Genomic DNA, 14,932 nt, shown 5'->3' with positions numbered 1-14,932 from the left:
TATCTAACTTAAATATACACGGAGCTCTTGGACAAATACACGTTGGGGCTGTTTGCAAACCCGCCAAAATGTTATTTCTCACACATATTGCCAACCATACGTTTCTGGAAACGCATCACACTGCGGTGCCAGATCGGGCCAATGAGGGGACGTTTCTCGCTTTCAAAGTCTCAACCTGGCTTTCTATGTTTGATCTGGACCTCTGCTGGTACGGACTAGACAGGTGGTGATACTGTTACCGCCTGTGCTGGATGGGAGCAGCTGATTTTACAATCACCTCCTCGCTGACTGGCAATTAATCCTATGCTAATTTCTCTCCCATTAGATGTGACAGCTATTGCAGACAAAGGGTTAAACAGCAAGGTTCCCCTCTTGACTCATACTGCAGCTAAAGTGCTTTTACCACTTCTACAGCTGGGGCTGTAACCAACAGAAAAATGGTGACTGACAGTGAATAAAAAACAAGCAAAACTTGGTTTTCATTTTCACATGATCTGGAGCATAAATGGGAGTAGTGAGTAATGAGCATCGTGGTACTGGGTGAAGAAAACTGACCAAAAAAAAAAAAGGCAATTCCAGGATGAATGTAATTTGTACAGTTCTGTGGGAAATGACAACTGGACAGATGTACTCTCACTCATTATGAGCAAAAGATGAATACAAGAAAACGTTTAAGCAGCCTGTGATTGCTTTAGTATTGCTTACTATCACAAGGCTCATGGATGAAAAACATTTAAAGACAGGAGAAATGAATGTAGTCAAAGCTATGAATAACTGTTCTGCTTATGACTTTCTATTCATCTTTTTCAACTTGACCTGGAAAGCATTTAATGTATGGGTGACATTACCTCAATTGCACCCCACTGTTACCCAGCTAATAAATAATAAATCTGATTTTAGGGCCTGCACCCACTGTATGGTACCACAGGACTGCTAGGGAAAAAGAGAGTTAGTTATTTACCTTGAACTCAATCCACATTAGTTTTATAGACCCAGTAGCGTGGGATACCAGGCAGTGGAAAGGCTGACCCAACTCGCATATATTATATTCAGGAATTTCCAAAACGAATCATGTCTAGCTATATCACTGATCTCTATGTTAGAACATACACAGCCAAAGAATTGTGACTGGAGTCAAACATTCGCGATTAGCATGCACTTCAACGCACATATTCACCGATGGGCAAATCCATTTTGGCAGGCCTGCGTTATTCGTGGTTTTTTAATGTACCCTGGCGAGCAGCGAACATAGATCGCTTCAATGTGGCCACCCTTCTCTCCCCACACTACCGGATCTTTAGATATCATGCCATAGATAAGATGAGGTTAAGATTTAATTTCCCCTTACTTTGAGCTGGCTTTCGATAATGGCTTCTAGTTCTTCCCGGAACGCCTGGCTGTTCAAGATGAGGGATACTCGCTTGTTTCTGTCCATCTCCTTGATGTCGTTCTTGATGTGCGCTGGTCTCTGCATCTGGCGCTGGAGCTCGGGGTCGTCCAGGTCTATGTCGTCGATCTCGCGGTGCCGCGTCGTCTTGCCGTTCATGGCAGGACTCTGCGGCGAGTCCTGCACTTCATTGGGTAATGTGTCGGCCATCTTGGATCTGTCAAAGTTGCTATTTGTGTTAGTGTATGTTTGTGTCTGTCTGTCTGTGCAAGTCTGGTCAGTCTACAGCTTAGCTATCAATCTGTTGAGAACAAGGCAAGACAGAACCACAAATTAAAAGATGAGTACATGACATGACAATGCACAGACTGTAATACAGTAACATTTGAACAAGGTTAACAACATCTTCATGATGTTTTATAATACAATGTTATCATTCCATGCAAAATTCACAGCTTACCGAGTACACTGAAAATTTTTTCCATGTATAGGTCAACACCTAAAATTATCACCATCATCACTAATATCACAACTTTTATCATCATCATCACCATCATCATCATCATAAATAGATGCCTATACAGCTCATGCCTTCCACACAGTAAGAATGCCCTTGTCCTTTGCTTAGTTGTCCCTTTGACCTTTGCTACCGGCTAACACACACTCACACACACAAACTAGAACTACAATTTGTATGGGTGTATAACAAAACCCAGAAGACATGAAGGATAACCAGTAGTGTTACTGCCATATCCAGACTCAGAGAATAAACATGGAACGATATGACGTGCAGATCTGTGGGAAGAAACATACATGTAGTTTCATGGTACAGGTAAGACACCTGCTCTCTATAAATATTACAGAATTTACTTCCTGCCCAAAAAAAAATTCATATCACAGACAAAAGGACAAAAGGATGATATATAGCATCAAATGTCACTGTACTTTTTAAGCCCATTTATGAATCCTATCCTTACACTGAATGAACTCCTCCCCAGCATCCTTCTCCTCCTCCTCTCTCTTTCTACATCCTGACCCAATCTATGTAAAGCACACATTTTCAAGCTTCTGACTGGATCTATGTTCAGCAGTGCTTCAATAATTCAGCATTCCCTCAGCTAATGCCTTTCCCATATTATCATCACATAGGAAGCGTGGAAAATGGGAAAGCGCTGTCAAGTACAGACTTTCTGAGTGATGTGGACATGTTCAAGGAGAGAGTCATCCAGGAACCCAGCAAAGTGACCTCGCTATCCCAGCAGTCTCTGGGCCTCATGACCTTTACTCTTTCCCTCTCTCTCTCTCTCTCTCTCTCTGTCTTTCTTATTGTCTCTCTCCTCCCTTTCCCTGGATGAGGAGACTACTTGATAGCATCTATCCTGGAAAGCATCCTGGGATTCAGCCATTCACCCTCCCAGTGGCTGGTTGCCATGGCAGCTCCTCCATCACCTTCAGTGTCATCACCACTTCATCAAGAGACATGATCTTTTTCAGGACCAAAAGACCAGGCCAATCTGCAGTGATGTTTATGGGAGCGTGTCCTGCTCTTGAGTGGGTCCTGTCCATTTACTTCTAATTGATGCATTTGACTAAAATGAGTATGACTCCAAGGGGACAAGAGGATGGTAATCTTTCTATTGCCGCCACAAGACACAAAAGTGGCCCCCAGTTTTGTAGCCATTATGGGAAGGTTGATATGAGAAAAATGATAAGTTGGTACATGACATTTCACATTGATCAGTAAAGCAAACTCCAACAAGGCTCCTGTATCCTCTTTAAAACACAAACACACACAAACAGCCTTCCAACATATAATACAGCAGTTGTAGACATCATCCTTTCATTGTACAATGGTGTTTATCAGCTCATTGATATGACAAGATATGTCTTGTTTAACAGCTTACCAAGGAAAAGAAACATTTGGGAGTTTCCTGCATCTCTGTCAATCATACTTTAATTTTGGGATAATTAACCTTAGTCTTTCACAGCTTAATCTTGAGAGCTGTTTTCTCTCACTAGATACATAACACACGTTTTGATGTCTTACTATTGCTGCTCACATACAATCCTATATCACTGGCAACTGAAACGGTTTTGGCATTTGAAAGAAGTCTACATTGCTAGAATACATAGTGAAGTCATTCCATCCATCTGACAGCTGCTTTCCTCGTCACATTTCAGTTTCAAACATTATGGGGCTTACACAAGTGTTTTAAGCATTTGTTGAAGTGACATTAACAAATGTACATGTTGGTGGGTCACACACAACTGTATATCATGTGGCGATACAAACTAAACATTTTTTTTTTTTTGGGGGGGGGGGGTTATTGGGGGCAAGGATTTGATAGTTAAAGTGAAGTGTTATGTTCTGGACCATATTTGGTTTACATCTACACTGTATATGTAGCTTACAAATATACAGAGATCACCTTAATTTAGTTCAATGACCTATGGACAGTATGCATCAGTATTCATCAAAACCATGTAAAACATTTTGGAGAATGTCCTGTAAAACCATAACTCTTCATGAGCATGATTTTTTTTTTTAAATTTCACAAGGAAATAAAAAGTAAAATGCATTCTATAGTTCAACAAATCCTTGTATTACTGGTACATAGAGTGTACTCATGAATTTTTCATGGTCGGCAAATTGCGAAAAATTCATGCAACAAAAGAGGCCGTCGCCTCCAATTCATAAAAGTTTCATGCCGAGCATGTTCTAATTTTACAGTCCACATACAAATTTACAAATTCACTTCATCAAATACACCGTAAGTCATACTTCAAAGATAAAAATTATACATGATCAACAATTATAATAGTGACATATCATAAAATTGTCTTACTTTATTACATTACATTACATTTAAACAGACACAGAACAAAAAAATATATTTAATTTTCCGGCAAAAGCAATACATCGATTTTGAAATCAATTTGTTTTAGTTTATTATAGACAGCATGAGAATTTAAATTTCATCCGGAAAGGATACCTGCGCTAACATACCATTGGAAATACTGGTGCATTGAACACAATACAAGCACCCAAAAAATCTCAATGCTGTGGGAGAACTTACACTAGAATCTTTCTTGGGAAATGCCATCAGATTTTTCACTGTGCACCATACTACATTAGATTAATAGCAATGAAGCGGGGAAACAGCAGTATTTGTGTTTGTCATTAGCCTGATAAGTTCTATAGTCCTTGGACCTATGCAACCAGATTACAACACATGCAACAACCTGGATATCAGTAAAATTGGCATCAAGAGATAAATGTCTGCATACCAGGTGCACAAATCTTATAAAGAGGACAACAAACCCTAATGATCTCCCAAAAGAGCTTGCGAGTTGGACCATTACGGCTCTCAAATGTTGGCTGACGTACTATTACTAAACATTTTGTGCATTTATCAACTCACTTTTGGTGCAAAGTTAAGGTTTCCACACGACTTTGACAGAGTTTTGGGCAGTTGATAAATGCAAAGCAAGTTTGATTATGGGGTTAGTAATGGGTTTCTGAAATGCTTAAGTGCCAACGCAAATTTTCTGTAGAGTTGAAACACAAAGTCGTTTTGAAATGCATAATGCGTTGTAGCTGGGACCTGTCCACACCAACCACTGCCGAGTACACGTCTTCAATCCTCAGTCAAACTGTGCAATGGAGCTGCACAGCGACAAGACCTCTCAATCAACTTACGACAGAGTTGATTAACGCAACGACTCAAGAAACGCGATCCGAAAGGAGTTTGCAAATGCGTTTTGATAGTGGGTATTTAAATGCCTTTCGAACATCAGAAAGTTGATAAATGCAACCATTATTTCTCTATGGTTACATCAACTGAGGGTGGGTATCAACCACACAGGGATGTCTATCAAAACATCTCTGACTCCTAGCTTTGACATTTTCTACCAAAGATTGCAAACACACGGGAATGAATTTAACAATACAAAAACAAACAGACATCTCAGACTCTGAGAGTTCAACACAGAGGACTGTCAACAGAGATGGTAGAGGCACAGCTAACACTATGAACACAAATATACTATGCACACCACAAGAACAAAAAATAGAAGACCTCACAAACCACAGGGGACACGTTTGAAGTATGGTTTGTTTTATTTATGTAAAAAAACAAAAACAAAAACAAAAAATGACCTCCAACTTTCTATATTTTCTATTTGGAATACACTTAGCTTACAAATACAGGCAGCAAAGTTTCCTTCAATTGACCAAACTTCGATAACAGTTTCATCTTCCATGTCCTTTAAATACATCAACAGAGCACTTTTGAGATCTCACGCTGATTCTTGGTTTAGCTTTGCTTCAGGCCACTCAAAGGCTGGACATACAGACCAAAACATTTATAGTACACACATAAACACACAATATGTTAGATATAGGCCTACTGTAAAACTAGTAATCTCACGTACAAAAAATTTTCGGGGATTTGTGCAGAGGCAAGATTTGAGAAAATGAAATTATATACACAAAAGCTCTTGTCAACACTATTATACTTTGAATACCAGTAGCAATTCACAAAATTTCCAGCCGCGAAAAAGGTCCAATTTGAAAAATTTAATGCTTTGAATTTATATGTCTGGTTTTTCAGTACTTTATGTGCAGACTATTTTCAGTAATCAGAATTTGCAAGACAACTTTGCTACTTAGTTAAATCAACAATTGAGGGTCAAAGTAAGAAGGGGAAAAAAAGGTATAACATCCCTTTTCAAATGGCAGAGTCAGCAAATTTTGCACCTTGGAGACATTGCGTTAGTGTTTATATGAGAGACACTAAACATATTGTTTTGGCAGGTTATTAACTTTACGAATATCAGTTGACTCAGGAAATTATTCACAAAAATAACAGCAGAGTTGAATACATGGTATATTTATATGCCTTTTCCCACATGCCCCCCTTGATCTCAACTTTGGGGTTAGCCTACAGCCGAACCTCTGACACGTACACTACAGACCAGCCCTGTGGCCACATGTGGGGGATTTGGGAATACTCCAGCAAGCTCAGTAACTGGCATCTATACACGGAACCAGTGGGGGAATCCCCTACATGTACAATTGAGTGATACTACTAGGGTCATAAGATTTATCACAATGAAGGCAAACTTGAATTTAAAATGTTGTGCTGCTCTGACATTAGTGGTATGAGTGTACAAGTCATAATGGCTGCACAATTTCAATGTGACATGCTTTTGGACGAACCAAGGTTTAAGGTCACCACAAAGTTATACATGAAATAAAATTCCATTCACTTTTATGTTCTTTCTGAAAGTGTTTTACAGGCTCATAGAATTCATATGCAACACATTACATGTTACAAGAACATCAGCTTTTAATAATGCTTCAAACATGGAACTGGTATTTCAGTTAAAATTCCTCCTTCCCATTAATATCCTAAGGGGGAAAAAAAAAGTTGCTTTCTACAACTTACTGAACCTCTCAGTCTTCCAAAAGTATACATCTTATGAGATATCAAAGTTCAGAAAGTTACTTATGGTTGTTCACAGTGCACAAAAATGAACTATTATAAAACACATTCAAATGGGCAGGCTTTCACCATGTCTCTTATGAGACTAAAGAAGTAAAAAAAAGGTGTTTAAACATGTATACACAATAACTTCCTTATGAAAACATTGATGCCTAACTCCACGTACAAAACAACAATAGTCTTTCACATTCTTGTCATGAAAATTGATCACAAACATATCACAGAGCATGTTTTTGTGTCTACATGAACATCCCACAGTATGACATTGTCTCGATGAAGTCAGCATTTAAATAGGCTATTATTAGAGTCTTGCTTTCCTTGTCAGCTGACTTGACCCTTTGATGAACTCTTCTGTACACCAAGACCATTCAATGAACACTTATTAATATTCCAACATCAATTCAGCCTATCCGTGAATGCAACAGTCTTCTGCAACAGTGGCACATAATGAAATGCATAATGAAATGCATAATGAAATAGGAGAACACATAAAATGAAGCCAAAATTCTGGAGTCATGTTTTGTGGTGTTTTTTCCCCCTTCTTTTTGAGTGAGGGGCCTTATTTAAGCTATGACATGAGTTGTGTCACAATGCTCAATCTCTAAACTCTTTCTAAACATGCATAACTGCAACTGCAATATGTACATGTATTTGTGATTTAATCTATGCTTATGACTACATTCATTTTCAGATCAAACATAAAATGATGCTCATTCATTAATTCTTGTATAACCCTGTACACACATATATATATATATATATGGTCTTGTTTCAGATCAATGGTGTAACTGATTGACAAAATGGCTAAAATTTAGAAATGCTTTTCATGCTTTGAAATGTTGCTGGACATTTCACTTAGGGTTGGTATTTAATGGGAAAAAATGTTTCAGAGCTCCCATATCAATGAAAAGGAAATTACGGGGAGGCAAACTGAAGCATGGGGCTAATTTTATGAAAAATTCATTTTTCCATTTTTTGACATAGAAGCATAAAAATATTCAACTTCTCTTTCCATCATTATCAATATTTCATGCTTCCAATATACACTCCAAATTTTAGGCAATATTTTTTGATAAGGAGATGTAATTTTTTTCATATTTGAGGAGGAAAACTCAAAATATGTCATTTTTTACAAAATGACCATTTCTTTTTTGAATTTCTTTATTAAAAATGAGAGAAAATGAATCACTGATGGTGTATACAAAACATAATTAGGAAGTAACACAATGATATAGGTATCACCAGATTTCGGTCATTTTAACTTGTGGTGATATTTTTCTGACTCAGGTGTTTCGGACGTGACTGTTAACAAAAGGCTATTGTTTCGGACGTGACACAGTAGTTAACATACAATTTAACTCATTTTAAGGTGAATAACAAAATCAATTTCATTAGAATTCAAATCTTAATGGTGGCCAAACCACAGTTTATGCATAATTACTCTGTTAAAATGCATTCAACATATTAATAGTATACATGCAGGACATTCGTTTCGGACGTGACACACAATGTTTACACAAATTTGTGTATCTAATGTTTGATACAAAGCCTTTCACGAAGCCTTAACTATTGTCCTGGCAAAGAAACGCACTGTATCCCTTAAGCTTGCCTGCCACATTAAAGTGGTGAGGAAAAGCAAATTTATTACCAAATGTCCTATTAACTTCTTGGAAAAAGCTGTAATAGCCAATTTATGCAAAGTATTTAGTTATCAAGAAGCCTGCCATTACACAAGTTGGATACAGGCAATATTGAGACACAGAAAGATTTAGTGATTCATGTCACCTACACACATTTGAAAAAGGTTAGTTTTACAAGTCAGGAATAATGATTGAAGACCACTATAAAGCTTTATAGATCAGTAAAATCCATAATGTTGTTTCGGACTTGACTCTTAAAAGTTTACATGACACAGAGTGAAATAAAGAGCTTGTAGATTCATGTGCATTCTATGCTGCCAAAAACTCAATCAACCCAGATTGTTTAGTACAAGTTTTCAAGAGTCATGAAGAATACAGGATGTTCAGTTGGTTTTACTATGTCCTAGTGAGTGACCTGTGCTGTGTACATAACAACCAAGTCATGGCATCACTAGGATTTGTAATCTCCTATTTATGATTTCTTACACAAATACAAGGTGTATTCAAGAATCAGTGCATATAATGATATATGCATTTGATAAATTGCAACAACATTCTCCTGGTGAATTCAAACACATCCTTCGATTGAAGTAGAGCTCACTTGTCTGCTGAAATTGGTTACTAGCTAGATAGATTACTACAGTAGTTACCTTTATAGAACATCTGTCCAGTTAACTCCTGCACATGCAAACATGCTCAATTAACCTGTGAATTTATGCATATTCAAAGTGAGGAATGCTGTTATTTGTATTTTTGATACCTGTGACAAAGATCAAATCATGGCCTCGAAATTGTGTAGAACTGTGCTGGAATCAATTGGTCCTGCACTGTACCATCAGAAACAAGTAAAAAAAAATGTTATTTGTAATAAAATGCTAAATATCCTGACTACCATGGTATTTGTGACTGTAGGAACACAAGTTAGATAACATTATGCATACACATATATATGCCATCAAGATTAGATATATTCAAAGGGTACTTTAGCAGGCAAGATCATCCCCTTATACCACTTTTAGTTGCCAGTTTGTTTGTTTGTTTTTTGTATGTGTCTATGTAATCATTAATTCAAGTCTCATTTTATATTTTCATTTACTTAAATTTATCTATTTACAAGTGCATTGCTTGTTCAAATATATTGCACTACCCTGTCTGTCTATGATACAATGTCCTTTACTGTATGTGTTGGGACATCTTATGTACATGTATCTAGCTCACTTGGGGATGTACCCACAAGTACAGTTCTTACAATGTGTATAAAACACATGTCCTTTAAAAATTCATTTTTATCGGCTATTCTAACGCTAAATCAGCTTCTGGTTGGGAGTGGATGGTATATGATGTGATTTCAAGTTTACATCTCTTCAATTCAATTTGGAGTTTGATTGTTCTCCATATATTATATGTCCATATGCACAACCTGTAAAACTTGACTTGTCATATTTTGGTAGAGCAGACTGAGATGCACAAAAGAATGACCCTTGTAGAATTTAGAAGGGGAGTTGTAACAGTATCTTACTGCTCATAGCCTTCTCCCAGTTATTCGTATTTACACTCTAGTTTCATACATCTTTAATAATATCCCAGTTCAACTGCGCAGTGCACTAAGGTGGAACTTCATGGGGAGGGGGGGGGGGGGATAGTTGACTACTTAGGGTAACTTGTCTAGATAGTTACATTTCCAGATCAAGTGATAATTCCTAACAAAAATGTTTATTAATGGGGTGCAGTTTATCTGAAATCAGGATTGACCCTACTCATACACTGTACAAGTAGGGAGAGAAATCTGACATTTTGATTTTCACAGTATTCTCAGTACTACAGTTTGTGTGTTTACAGGAGTTGATGTAACGAAATATCAATGAATTATTAATGAAACTGATTCAATATTCACAGCACTTTAGCATGACACTAATTTAATAACATACATGTACTGCTGCAGCACGCTTTATGAGTCGCTGTGCAATGCATTGTACAGAAATATAACGTGTGAATGTCCAATGAGAGCATTATGCAATATCCATGTCCATACAATTGTACATGAATCAAATAATCTTGACAAATAAAGGTGACAAAGAAAGAAAAATAAGTAATGGTAAGTTAATTTTTTTCCAAATAGTTTGTCTTGCATTGGTATTTCAATGAAACTAACTTAAAACACAAATGGATGTGAGCAAAATTGTATAGAATTCAAGTAAAAAGTAATGTTAACACTTAATGTGTCACGTCCGAAACAGTGTTTACTATAATGCAAACATCTGTTGCTTTTCAAACTACCAAGAATTTAAATAAACTGCAGAGAGACTATGTAAGAGATATCAAATATGAGTTACATACTGAAGATATTACACATATTTTGAAACCCTACTCCCCATTTTCCCTCTGTGGATGAGGAAATGAAAGACACTCAGTTATCCCAATCCTAGGTTAAAATTAGGCATACTTGTGTCTCTGGGCAAGTAGGTGCCATTAAATAATGTTAGTTGTAGTTCATTCTACATCTTGTACCCTGTAAATGATAATGATACAAGAAGAATGAGTGAACAAATGTATATTGCTGTGTCTGGTCCATTTGTCTAAATAGGTTGTTCACACGTCACATCCGAAACACCCTTTGTTTACATTTATTACTCCAAAATGTACAAATGAACCTGAGCTGACATAATTCATGCATACATTTAACCAGTGTGTTGTTATGAAAGTCAGACAAGCAACTATTTACCTGGTAAGTCTGTTAGTGGAGAACCTGACTTGAAAGTTATCATGTGTATGTTCGGATGTGACATGGTGTTTCGGACGTGACATGTGTTAACGGAAAACGTAAAATTCCCAGAAAATTTTTATTAAAAAACGAATACTTTTCTAATATTCACAGACTCTTATGAGAGTAGCAGTGGTGATTTAGAAATGGTGAAAACTGTTTAGTTATATTTTTTTGTATTGATTATCTCAATTTGAAATTTGTTTCGGACGTGACAAAAAGTTAACGGAAAATTGTTAACAAAAATGTATTTTTGAATGTTTTCTATTCAAGCATGGGTGATGCCTTCATACTGCTACACATGTAAATCTACACATCATTGGCCATGCCTTAAATAATGATTTGATGCTCTCTTTTTTAATTTACTTATTCCAAGCACTAATTCTACTAGACCCTAATTTGTTAACGGAAAATGTCACGTCCGAAACACCCCTTTAAAGGTAGTGTCACATACACATATGAGATGTTGTAGTGTTCCAATGGTGATAGGTATTTAGTATGACTCCTCTTCTTCTACAACAGCAATAATAAGATTTTAATTTTGGAAAGCTTCATAACATAATATTGATTACCCTAAAACCTTGTAAAATTTGTCCCTGAAGAATGGCACTTTTTGGACCACGTATGCCTCCCTGGCAAGGAGATGAATTGACCACATAAGTTTGTTATGCTACGGGAGGTAGCACTTTTAGTGCCCTTTCAAAACACCAAAGGAAAAGGGAACACGACTTTGTACTTATTTTTTAGAGTTCATAAAGTAGTCATTTTCAAAGTTACACCATTGATCTGAAACAAGACCATATATAATGGGACAATATCCTGAGCCATGTTGACCAAATTCTCTTCTAGAATATTTGACTCTTGCAAATTACAACATTATGTTATTTCTTACATTGTACAGACAACAAAACTTCATTCAAAATTACCATGTATGCCACAAATTTCCAACCATACTAAAATATAATTACATTGAGAAGAGCAACCTTTTTTCCCCAGGCTACCCCATCATCCTCCTTCCCTACCTCCCCCTTCCCCCATCCCTTAATGAACCAAAATATTGATTGTAAAATAGTTTGTTTCAAAGAAACTTTTCATCCCCATAAACTTTCTGTGGCAGCGCAGCATTTCCATGACCACTCCTTTCACATACCTATAACCATACTGACTGACAACTTACTCACAGTCACATAACTGGGTCTCCTCCAACACGCCACAAATTAGAATAAAAGCTTTCCAATATGTCGCCACTTCCTGCCCGCATCCACTCACACCGATCACTCGGTGCGCCTCACAGACGCAATGGAATGATTCATCCGAAAAATTATGCTCCGCGACGTGATCCACTACCGAACGGCAAATACCCGCTCCACGCAGGCTGCCCCAAACTTGCGACTTCTCATCAGCAGTATACCTTTGAGCAGAGGGCAAGTGATACATGGTTCGGTGTTGGGTTACAATCTGCTTTAACATTAAAAAGAAACAACCCTACTCCAGAGGATGGAAGTGATGCACTCCCTGTCCCCACGGCGATGACGCATCGCTGACATCTTCCACCTGATAAAATCTGCACATTTTTGGAGTAACGTACACTGCATTAGCCTTCCACTTGACACACCAACCTCTCTCCCTCTCTCTCCCCCTCTTCCTCTATCTCTCCCTCTCTTTTGCTCTCTCTCTCTCTCTCTGTCAGAGAGCCCTGTTCTGTCAGTCACCTACAGGGCCTAAGTAATTGAGTGAAGTCTACCAGTCTAAATACACAAAGTCCAGTGCTAGGTTTGCTCCTGAGGGCATCATAGTTTAACTTAAAGGAATAATCACGCAGTTGAAGTATGCTTTTACCAGGGCTCGACACTAACGGTGGCCCGGTGGCCCGGGGCCACCAAAAACGCACGTCGGGCCACCACAATTTAGAAATGAAGAATTTGGTGGCCTGATCGGGTCACCAAAAAAGGTCGGATGTTTGCCTTTGGGCCACCAAGAATAAAAGTTAGTGTGGAGCCCTGCTTTTACCATCGTCAACCCTGCTACATGTGTATGTGCGTGGGTCAAACACCATTAGTGCTGCATTCATAATGCAACAGCAATTTGCCAAGATGAAGACCACGCAGCAAAACCCACATGAAATAAAATCCTGAACGTCTGAAGTGGTAAAATTAATTTGTCCGATAGAAAAAAAAAAGCAGACAATTGCATTATTTGTATGTTCAGACTTTACGTTTACTTTACAGCACAAGAACATTCCGAAACACAAATGTTATTTTGATTCGTAACAGGAATTGTTACGACATCCTACTATCAATGCACAATGCGATGTAGGCCTAAAATATGTATACAAGATCTCTTCTCAAATCCCCAAATAACATTTGATAACATTTGAATCATCGAGGGTGATCATTGCAGTATGATTATTCAGACCCTGACACAAATCTGTTTTTCTTAAAATACAAAGATCTTCATACAATAATGCCCAGAGTTATGTGAAAGTTTACAATGTAGCTACATAGGCAAATCATATGAAAAAAAAGAGAAAAAGTATAGACATACTGTTGTACATACATGTAGGCCTAACATGTGTATGTACCTTGAAATCACACATGAATATTGAATGAATCAACAATTGACTACATATTCTTGGACTCCTCTGAAGAATTAAAAAAATAATAACTTAAGCTGAGGTTTCCTACAGTGTAGCATCATCTCAAATCTAGAAGCCCAATTCGCTGTTACAAATTCAGTACTTCCCAAACCTTCATATCATTTAAAAATTGAATTTGTATAAAGTATCAAACAATACGTATTTGCCAAATGTTACCACATCAGCAAGAAAAAACAAATAAAAAACAAAACAGAGAAAGAAACATCTTTCCTCAGGCCCTACTGTACTGACACTGTAGGCCTACATGCTTTTAATATGCAAACGACACAGCTATCAACATGTATAATCAATCAATTACTATGTGGGTAAAACTATAGTATGTGCCCCGTACAGCTCGCCGCTCATATTCATCCATGCCCTGTGAACACAGACACATGGTGCTACTGTTCCATCCCTCCTGTGTAGACAGTACGAAGAACATGCAAGAACAGCATCTGCTGAGCAAACCATCCAATCGGAAATAAATGCCAACTCCTGTATTTCCCCCCTATACATGATGCACATACCTGGAGTTTAGTGCCAATATATATCCACTCCAGTCGTATCAGGGCTCTTGCTATAAATACATTACAGCACTGGAGATCGGAGGCAGCATGTGTGTGTATATCCAACGAGATAAATTCCAGAAGGGCTCAAGCGGAGTGAGCAGGGCAGAGCGGGTATGGAAAAGAGGGCAACCCAGTGGAAAAGAGACGGGAGGAGAGAGAACGGTAGAATGCAGGCAGGGCCAGGCTGAGATTCACCAACAGTCAAGCTCAAAGTTCAATGTCGATCCTCCACTACAAATGAGCCGAGTGGGTGTAATGCTCCAATGGCGCAAAAATGAAGCAATGGGGTAGTGGGGGGGGGGGGGGGGAGGGGGTGGAGAACAAGAGAAGCTAGACTCAAAGTACAGTCTCCTCAGTGATACTTCCTTCAAACAGGATGTGCAATTACAACAGAGGCTGACAGTTGGGATGATTCAAGCGGCTGGCCGAAAAG

At 38.0% G+C, this 14,932-nt stretch overlaps 1 protein-coding gene across 5 annotated transcripts in view; it reads right to left on the bottom strand.

Annotated features, from left to right (window-relative positions):
* The window catches only part of LOC139739849 (gamma-adducin-like), a 119,637-nt gene that overhangs the window by 77,907 nt on the left and 26,798 nt on the right, over positions 1 to 14,932 (bottom strand). For 4 of the 5 annotated variants that reach the window (XM_071650444.1, XM_071650448.1, XM_071650447.1 and 1 more), the window contains exon 2: positions 1,349 to 1,688. In XM_071650444.1, the coding sequence (XP_071506545.1) occupies positions 1,349 to 1,597 (249 nt within the window). In that variant the 5' untranslated portion in view covers positions 1,598 to 1,688. Of the gene's footprint in view, positions 1 to 1,348; positions 1,689 to 14,457; positions 14,630 to 14,932 lie in introns of those variants that run through there. The other variant, XM_071650445.1, reaches the window with a different exon arrangement.

Source organism: Diadema antillarum, unplaced genomic scaffold (assembly GCF_040938485.1).
Source record: "Diadema antillarum isolate AM-2024a unplaced genomic scaffold, OU_Dant_1.0 seq00000821_RagTag, whole genome shotgun sequence".
NCBI lineage: Eukaryota > Metazoa > Echinodermata > Echinoidea > Diadematoida > Diadematidae > Diadema > Diadema antillarum.
The sequence above is the reverse complement of the archived record's forward strand: the minus strand, read 5'-3'. Positions and strand labels throughout refer to the sequence as shown.